General features: G+C 48.1%; 1 protein-coding gene across 1 annotated transcript in view; it reads left to right on the forward strand.

Annotated features, from left to right (window-relative positions):
- Positions 1 to 9482, forward strand: part of LOC118404470 — a 34743-nt gene that overhangs the window by 6825 nt on the left and 18436 nt on the right. Inside the window, exons 2-7 of the mRNA XM_035803544.1 lie at positions 4188 to 4382; positions 4659 to 4856; positions 5341 to 6404; positions 6716 to 6899; positions 7220 to 7394; positions 7662 to 9299. Coding sequence (XP_035659437.1) covers positions 4248 to 4382; positions 4659 to 4856; positions 5341 to 6404; positions 6716 to 6899; positions 7220 to 7394; positions 7662 to 9299 — 3394 coding nt within the window. The 5' untranslated portion in view covers positions 4188 to 4247. The remainder of the gene's footprint in view (positions 1 to 4187; positions 4383 to 4658; positions 4857 to 5340; positions 6405 to 6715; positions 6900 to 7219; positions 7395 to 7661; positions 9300 to 9482) is intronic.

Consider the following 9482-nt stretch of genomic DNA (forward strand, 5'->3'; position numbering starts at 1 on the left):
CTGGGTAGTAAAGCCACCACCTCTATAGTTCTTTAAGGTTTAATGGCTTAAAGGGTATTTATCGGGGTTGGACTTCTTTTTATAAGGACAGTATATAATGTATGGGCTGTGGAGGTTGGTATGTCCTGTGTACAGGACCCATGCCTTGTGTACATGGTACATGCCCATGAGATATTGAGCTCGGTACAGCTAACCATGAGACTTGGTAATAATGCTGTGTATGACTTGTATGAGCCCTGGAGTTTGGTATGTCCTATATATGACATATGGAGGTCCTGTGTACAGGACCCATGCATGCCCTGTGTATACATGGTACGTGCCCATGAGATTTAGAGGTACATGTTCTCTGTATGAAGACTCTGAGATATTGTGGTACTGTGTAAATAGTTGGTATGTGTGCAATGCCACTCCTGTGTATGATACTATGAGATATGGTGGGACTATGGAGATATAATGTATGGCATATTGGTGTTGGTATGTGTACAATGTGAGTCCTGTGTATGAGGTATAATGTATGTGATCTTGGTACTGGTATGTGTACAATGCCACTCCTGGCTGGCACCTCAGCCTTGCTGGGTGGAGTCCAGAATTCCGTATGATTTAGGTGGCAGCTGCATTCCACAGCATTCCGGCTGGAAACATGCTGATTAGGGGGGCTGGGAGGGAATGCTGGGGTACAGGTGGGGACACAGGTGGGGACATTAATAATTAGTAACAGTGTAACAGATGCAGCAGGTCGTGTGATGTAACTGCAGGCTTTTTGGCCCAGAACCCAGAGGTCCTGGGTTCGAATCTTGTCATGCTAAAGATTTTGTGTCCTAGGGAAAGACACGTAATACAACTTTTCTCACTCCATCCAGGTGTAAAAAAAAAGTGTGTTACTCACCTGCCTTGGTTGGGAAGGTAAAAGGTGGTGGAAGGAGAGAGATGGGCTCTACCCGACAATAATATCAAGCCCTAGACACAGTGGACGTTACAACCCACTACCCTATGGCCAGTATGGAACTATCTTTTAACAGATGCATTAGTAGATAGAACGCTACAGAGGACAGGCCAGTAGGTGCTGAACTCTTGTAAGGTAGTGTTACCAGTCAGTTCAGGTTAGGGTGATCAGGATCAGGAACTGCTGCAGTCAGTAGGTCTGGATGTGATTAAACTCTCTAACATGGATTCCATAGTTTGCATTGTTTCGTGTAATATACTGTAAATGCATTTAAGTTCGCGGGGATTTGATTTTGAAAGTTTCTGCATTTACTCACTCACTCAGTAGTCTGATTAAATCTCGCTTATAGCAGCACGCCCAACATGCATCAGCACGCCCAACATGCATCGGTGGCGAGGGGCCAGTTACAGCCCCGGACAGCAGAGTTTGTGTTACAAAGACTATGTGTAGTATTGTACCTGTGTGAGTTATAGATGGCAATCATATGTCCATTTGTCTGGGCATGGTTCTGTTAGTATTCCTTTACTCCAGTGTTTCAACACAGTACAAGCAGCTGAGATTGTGATGAGGTCTGGGTCAAGGGTCACCTGGTCTGGAGTCACTTGAAACTTTACTTGGAGCAGTTTGGAATCTTACAAATGCACATCTGCATTCTAATCTAACTTAAGTTTAAGAAGTAGTTGTGGGGATATCTTGAGACTTTGCTAGCAGTTAAGAACCTTACAAACGCACATCTTACAAATGCACATCTGCATTCCATTCTAACTGAAGTTTAAGGAGTAGTTGTGGGGATATCTTGAGACTTTGCTAACAGTTAAGAACCTTACAAACGCACATCTTACAAATGCACATCTGCATTCCATTCTAACTGAAGTTTAAGGAGTAGTTGTGGGGATATCTTGAGACTTTGCTAGCAGTTTGGAATCTTAGAAATGCACATCTGTGTTCTAACTGGAGTTGTGAGTAACTGGGGATACCTGGCTCAATAGCCACAGGCTCGGGAAGTTACTGTTTCTAGTCAGTTTGTATTGAGATCAAAGTTTGATAACTTTGGAACTCTATTGCTATAGGTTGGTTAGGATTCCATGTGTAGATATCTAAACTTTATTTTATATCTCCATGCTGGCAAACGTGTTAACTTCTGGATGTTTCCAGTCAGTTTATAATGATTGAGGTCAGAGTTTAGTACCTGAACTCCATAGCTGTAAGTTAGTAGACATTTTAACTACTGAGAGGTAACTGTGGGGATATCTGAACTTTATTTTATATCTCAAGGCTGGTACTAGTAGACCATTTCCAGTCAGTTTATATTGAGGTTAGAGTTTGATGAACTCCATGGCTACAGGTTGGTAGAGATGTTAACTACCGTAGTTGTAGTTGAACTCTATTTTGATTTTTATATCTCCAGGCTGGCAGACATGTTAACCCTTGTTACAGTTCCCAGTTAGTTTATATGGAGGTCAGGTTTTGCTGCTGTCTGGATGTCATTAGTGGCAGCAGTCCAGTGGTTAGAGCTGGGCTGGGAAGAATGTGGCTGGGTTTAGACGTTTTTGTAGGGTTTTCTTTTCTGTCAATTTTTTTCATGTTTTGGCAGACCTGGAGACAAGGGGGCCCGACAAAAATGCCTAAAACGCATCAAAAAGCAGCCAGAGTGAAACCTCTGCTTTGACAGTCAGTAGAACAACTCAGCACTAAACTAGAACAGTTAGACTAGAGGCTAGAGGGTGTGGCTAGTTTGATGTCCAGTTTTGTGCTAAGCTGGTCCTTGGCTTGTTTGTGGTGTTGAGTGACTGAGAGCGAGAGGTCATGGATACGATTCCTGGCGTTCCTGGCTTGACCTGGCTGTGTCCTTGGGAAAGGCACTGCACACGACTTTCCTCACTGCACCAAGGTGTGAAATTAAACTAAAAATTGCTGCCTGACTTCGGTCGGATGAGCTCCGCCTTCCAATACTGTGCCCTAGACACAGTCAATAACAATCCACAGACCTATTACCTAGATATTTGCCATTGAATTGTGAGGCTAAGTTGAGTGGAAGGTACAAGTTGGGTAGAGTTGTCCAAGTCTAAAGCAATTTTAAGTCCTGAACTTAAAGACAACTTGTAATAACATGTCATCACAAATTTGTCCAGTTGATGCTCAGTCCATGAGCTGTTTATTTGTGATTGGGAGATGTTAATTAATGAATACATGTTTGCAATCTTAACTAATAACACAAACTGTTAATTAACCAATCAAAGGAAAATTGATAATTAGGGAATCAAAGGAAACATTATCCTGTTCATTAGGAGTTAATTAGCTCCTTATCGTTGGTAATGACAGAGCATCTTCAACTGTTTATCAACCCAGCCTGTTTCCTGGGGGTGGTCCATTTACAGGATAATCTAGTTAGTGTAACGACCTGCTAACGAGCCAGTACAGAACATAAGCCTCCCTCCTCTGAAGCCTATAATGGAATGCTGTGGGGTGTACTCTACAAACATGTATCTGCTGTGGGGCTCTAGTCTGGACATGTCAGGATGTCATTGGACAGGATTTTGCTGTGTGTGAAGGAAAGAATTTAGATTAAGACCATTTCGTCAACCTTGATAACAAAAAGCTGTTCAGTGTTGAGATGAAAATGTCTAAATTGAAATAAAATTACACAAATACACGGTTTATTTGTATTTTGTAACAAGTTAGCGGTATTTGTAAATCATAGGACGATCCTGTCAATTGGATTTGGGATGACCAAAAGCATTACAACTGTGTGCAGCCCCTCATGTGCTGCCATCAATCCCTCCCCCCACATACATTTGTCTGTTTGTTTGCTAGTTCACAGCAGAGTGCCAATCTGTGGTGACAGTTGTTTATCTGTGGGCACAGTTGTTTATGGGTTTACAGTTGTTTGTTTACTTGTTGACAGCTGTTTATTAGGTTGTCCAGTGGAGGCTTAACTGTCTGCCAAATGTACATGTTTGTAAGTGTGCTTTGGTCTGTGCTTGCTGTCTTTGCAGTAATTACCTGAGACAGTCTATGACATGTTAGAGAAAGTTTCCAGTTTCGAGTTTCACCCATGCTTCATTACATGTTCATTTACAGCTCTGCTGCCAGACTTGACGAGATCTTGTAGACTTTTCTCCACTTCTTACAGGGTAACAAGTAATTATAACTCCTGATCACCTTTTTAGTTTGCCTAAGATTGGATAGAAACTGCAGAGTGACAATCAGCTCACAGATGTGTTTTTTTCTTTCTTTGTTACAGGCTGAGAAGTGACTCTAAGACGTGCCTCTAAGACATCACTAGAGTCTAAGAAGACGTAAGATGGGTAAGAAGAAGCAGACGAAGGTGACTAAGAAGGGCGGGCTGATCTACTCCAAGGCGGAGTGGAAGGAGGAGTACCCGGCCTTCCGTTCTGGTGGCGGAGACGAAAACCTTGTGCCTCGCCGGCCGAAGAAGGTCAGAAGAAGTCCCGTACTTACTACACTTAACAGGGCTCGAAATACTGTTTTCTGCATACCTGCTTTGGTGCAGGTGACATTGAAAATTACCTGCACCAGACAAATTTTACCTGCACCACTCTGAACTTAGGAAATATGGATCATACTAAAAATAACTTCAGGAACCATTGCTATTTTTGTTTAAAATTTATACTTTATACTTATAGGTTACCCTCTGATAAAGGTGAAAGATACATGTTGAAATAAAACTTGTCAAACTTGTCAATACTTGAAGGGTGACCGCGAGCGGAGGGCGCGCCCGTACTCCGAGCCCGTCCTGTCGGAGATTAACGTAGACGAGCCGTACGATGAGGAGAAGGCGAGAACGCTAGACAGGCCGAGTCGACCCAAGTCCGTCATGGTGGGAGGGCCAGAGGCGAGGACCAAGTCCCCGTCACGCCAGCCGAGTAGGAACCTGCTCTCCTGCCTACAGGTAACCTTACACTATACTGTAGATTATACCCCACACACACATGCACACGCACACGCGCACACACACACACACGCATGCACACGCACACGCGCACACACACACGTGCACACACACACACGCACAGACACACGCACAGACACAGACACATACACACACACACACACTCACAGACACACACACTCACACGGACAGACACACACACACACAGCTGCGATGAGCCGCAACCTGCTGTCCTGCCTACAGGTAACATTCCAATGTCCCATCTACCATCCACTGCTATACCGGCAATCACTGATGTTAGCTTAGTCTTGTTGTTTCATTTGAAGTACTATATTTTAACCAATTGAGATAATTATTTGTATTCTATGAGAAATGTAAATGTATGTGTTGGCACCCAATATCAGATAAGCTGCCTGGGTTTGCCATGTATTGTCTGAAATTTCAATAAGTGTAAGTCTAAATTCACATATGAATACAACTACAGATCCCGGAAGAGCAAGATGAGGACGAAGCTGTCGTCACGGGAGACGTACCGAGGATCGTGGTGGAGGAGGTGGACCAGCCGCCGACAAAGCGCGCCCGACAGGAGCCGACGAAACGCAGCCCACAGGACCCCCGGCATGGTCGCCATGGTGACGTTCCCATGGAGACAGGCCTGCCAATAGAAGCCATCCACCTCGCAGGCCCCGCCAAACCTGGGCGAGATGCAAAGGGCAGTCCGGCAAAACCTACAGGCACTGGCACAGAGGCCAGCCTGGACAGACGAGGACCCGGGACCAAGGGCAAACCTGGCGATGAAGGTCGGAGCGGAACTCCAGACACTGATGAGAAGGGGAAGGGGAAAAAGAAGAAAGTGTTTGGAGGGAAGAAAAAGGAAAAGGAAGATGCAGAGAAAGATGCTCAAGAAGGCAAGAAGAAGCCCAAGGAGAAGAAGAAAGAAAAAGAACGAAAGAACAAGAAGGCAGCTGAGAAAGGGAACGAGAGAGAAGACCGTCGACAGTCCCCTGAGGGCGATGACGGGACCCTCCAGCTGAGGGAAGCTTCCTTAGACAGAGATCCGCACGGCAGAGGGAGGCTAAAGGACAAGCGATCATCACGGCAAAGCCCCGAACACAGACCTGAGGATGATTTAGCGCTGGCCCCAACACGTGTTGACGACCTTGCCTTCACCCCAGTACCAGTAGAACACGTGACGCTCGCACCTGCTGCCAACATGGCCGCCGCTCCACCCCAGTCCAAGGCTCGCGTCCAGGCAGCGCCCGCGTACGCCTCCCGACCAGAAATGGTTTGCCCCAGCGAAGCTCCGTCCGACGCACCCAGGATGATCAAGATCACCTTCCCTGTGGAGCAGGGGGTCCAGACATCCCCAAAATCGACCCCGACCTCCCCCACGTACCTTAGCCCCACGTCCGCGCGCCCGGGCAGCCCCGAGTCATCGCCGGATAATCGCAGGGACGGCGAGAGGGGGCGGGCTCGCCAGCGCAGAACTCCTGAGGGGGGAGCGCTGGAGGGGGAGTTTCTCAGGAGGAGGTCACCGCTAGGGGACAGGTACAGGTTTTACAGTACTGACTTAACTAACTTTGGATTTTCGAAATTGTTAACGGTAACATGATAGTCTGAAAGTTCAACTGTAACTTGCAAGAAAAAAGCATTGCCATGATACTTCAACTAGTTAGAACGTACCAATTTTGATTTTTTTTTACCAAGCAAATAGATTTACATCTCACTGTTCTTTTTGTTAACAGTTTGGTAAGTCAATTTTAATGTGATGTAAAGTATATCAATTCAGGCAACTGGCAAGCATTGTTGGATTTTGAGAGAATATGCCTTGTCACTAAATCATTCATTCACTCACTTAGGTACATTGTGGAGAAAGCGAGGCTGCTAGACGCCAACGTGACTCCAACGGATTACGCTAAGATGGAGGCAGAACTGGAGAGCCGGAGCGCTCCCCCGGGGCTGGAGTATCCGGAACATCGCTCCGGAGCAGTCCCAGAGTACCTGGTGATCGGAGGGCTCGAGCACCGCTCCATTCCCACACAGGTATGTAGCCTGCGAAGTCCAGTAGTTAGCGTAGCGGCCCTGCCTATGGTACTGGAAGCCATGAATTCGATACCGGCTGTGTCGCTCACCTGACATGCACGCTACCGGAAAGGGTTGCAGTGCTTTGGACGGGATGTTAAGCTGTGGTCCACTGTTCACTGTGCTTATCATAAAAAAAGAGCTAGGGGAACATCCCCGGTACAATGAACCAGTAAATACTGTCCATAGCGTCTGTCCTCCCTGTCAGGAACAGTGGAAGACTAGCTCCGCAGTGAGCTAAAACTAGATCGAGATCACTTTCCTTTTTTTTTTCCACGCAGACCACCAGCAGTGTGTTCTCACGCCCCTCCTACTCCTACACGGACTCCACAGCAACCATCGCCATGGCAACCCACGCAGACACCATGGCTACCCACCCCGACAGCCACGCTTTAAGGAAGGTCGTCGCTAAGGAAGTCTCCGTTTCTTCCCTTCAAGACGTCTCGAGCTCACCAGGTGAGGAGTCGGATTACAACCTTGTCTTACTTTAAAATTTGTTTCCTGCAGGACCTCCTTTTACTGTCTTCTTAAGATATGCCTGAACCTCCTTTAATTTGTATATCATACTTGTAAAACCTGCTTTTCATCATATCTGCTCAAAGTGTGACTGAAAGATGGATGCTACATCAAACTGTTTCCAAAATCATATCCAATTGCATGAGTTTCTACTGTTTGTCTTCTATCTGGATGTCTAAACTAAGTTCATCAATGTTTATCATTCAGGTGGGGAGGCAGTTTCCGGGGAGATGGTTACCACGGAGACCCAGGAGTACAAGCTCTACTCCTCATCCTCTTCCTTCAAAACCATCGAGATGTACGGGGCAAAGTTCACGCTCGTCGGCCCCACGCCCACCGTCGTCACGGAAACCACCACCACCAGCCACATCACCGGGACCGAACCAGAGTACGTCACAGCGACAAGCTACGTGAGCGGCTCCCCAACACAACCGGGCACCAACCAGATGCAGTACACCACATCCACCAGTCACATGCCACCGGAAACAAACTACGTCACCAGTTATGTTAGTGGGGCCCCAACACAACCGGATGCTGGCCAGACACAATACACAACATCGACCGGTTTTGTAACTGGTGCCCATTCAGATGCCAGCCCTGTGCAGTACACCACCTCTGTGACCACCTACAGCGCTGGCCCCGCACAATATGCTGTGCCGGCTCAACCAGCCAGCACTGGCCCTACACAGTATGCTGTACAGGCTCAACAAGTCAACGCCGGCCTTACGCCAGCTCAACCAGCCGTGGTGGTCAGACGAGAGGCAGCCACCATCCAGACAGTGCAGCACAACAAGGCTGCAAACCGGGAGGCGGCTGTGGTCGAGTCTTCTCACGACATTGAGATCCGTCCGCTGAGAATGGAGGAGGAGACAAGGGAGGAGGCGTCGCCAAGGTCGCCGGAGGTCATTGTGTCAAACCTGTCTCCAGTTAGGGAGACTGTTGCTACGTTCGAGCAGCCGACGCCCGACGATGCAGCAACATCGCAGTACAAGCTGAACTACATGCACTTCCCGGGGAGGGATACGACCATCACGGTGGTGAAGCGGCTCTCGGCTGGCCCCACCACCTTGGAGGGGCAGCAGCCAGAGGGGGAGGGGGGCGCCGACCTTCAGGCTGACCACTCACAGGGGAAACCAGAGGTCACGTACGAAACCAAGACGGTCGTGACAGAAGTGAAGTCTGAAGTACGTCAGCAGAAGGTCCCTGAAGTTTCTTACAAGCCTGAGGAAGTCAAGGTCAAAACAAACGACCTTCAGGAGAGTGCTCCAACCTTCGAGACGAAGTATGAAGAAAGGGCAGTCGACGTGCCGCTGCCAAAGGCACCTCCTGAGGAAGAAGTGGCGGCAGAAGTTCCTGAGAAGAAGGAGAAGAAGAAGAAAAAGAAGCGGAGCTGGTTCAGAAAGGGTTCCTCCTCCTCAACATCTGATGATCACAGTGATGCGGCAGAGAAACCTGTTACCACGGTGACGGCTGGCGATGGAGTGGATGCAGCTGTAGCCATGGCAACAGTAGATGACAGAGTGGATGCAGATGTTGCCATGGCAACAGTCAGCAAGCCTGTGGAGGAAAAGGTGGTTACCATGACGACCACCAGGGTGGTGTCTGGAGTGGAGGCTGGGCCGGAGAGGGGCATGCTGGGAGTGGAAGCCAGCGTGGAGCCAAGGGAGATTCCGGAAGCTACACTGCATGCTGGGAAGGCTGAGCCGGGACAGGGAGGGGCGGGAGACGACCTTGAGGGAGTCGGGAAGGTCGTGATGGCAGAGGTGAAACATGAGCCGATGGTTCTGAAGGACAAACCGACAGGAGAAGGGGAAGAAATGAGAACAGTGGGGAGAGAAATAACAGGTAAGGGCGAGTTAGATGGGCACACTGGTACAGATGGGCAGGTAGGAGGAGGAGAGTATGGACCAGATAAGAGCAGGGATGGGCACACTGATACAGACAGGCAGCTAGATGGAGGAGGAGGAGAGTATGGACCAGATAAGAGTAGGGATGGGCACACTGATGCAGACGGGCAGCTAAGTGAGA

The sequence above is a fragment of the Branchiostoma floridae genome, chromosome 17 (genome assembly GCF_000003815.2).
Source record: "Branchiostoma floridae strain S238N-H82 chromosome 17, Bfl_VNyyK, whole genome shotgun sequence".
Lineage (NCBI taxonomy): Eukaryota > Metazoa > Chordata > Leptocardii > Amphioxiformes > Branchiostomatidae > Branchiostoma > Branchiostoma floridae.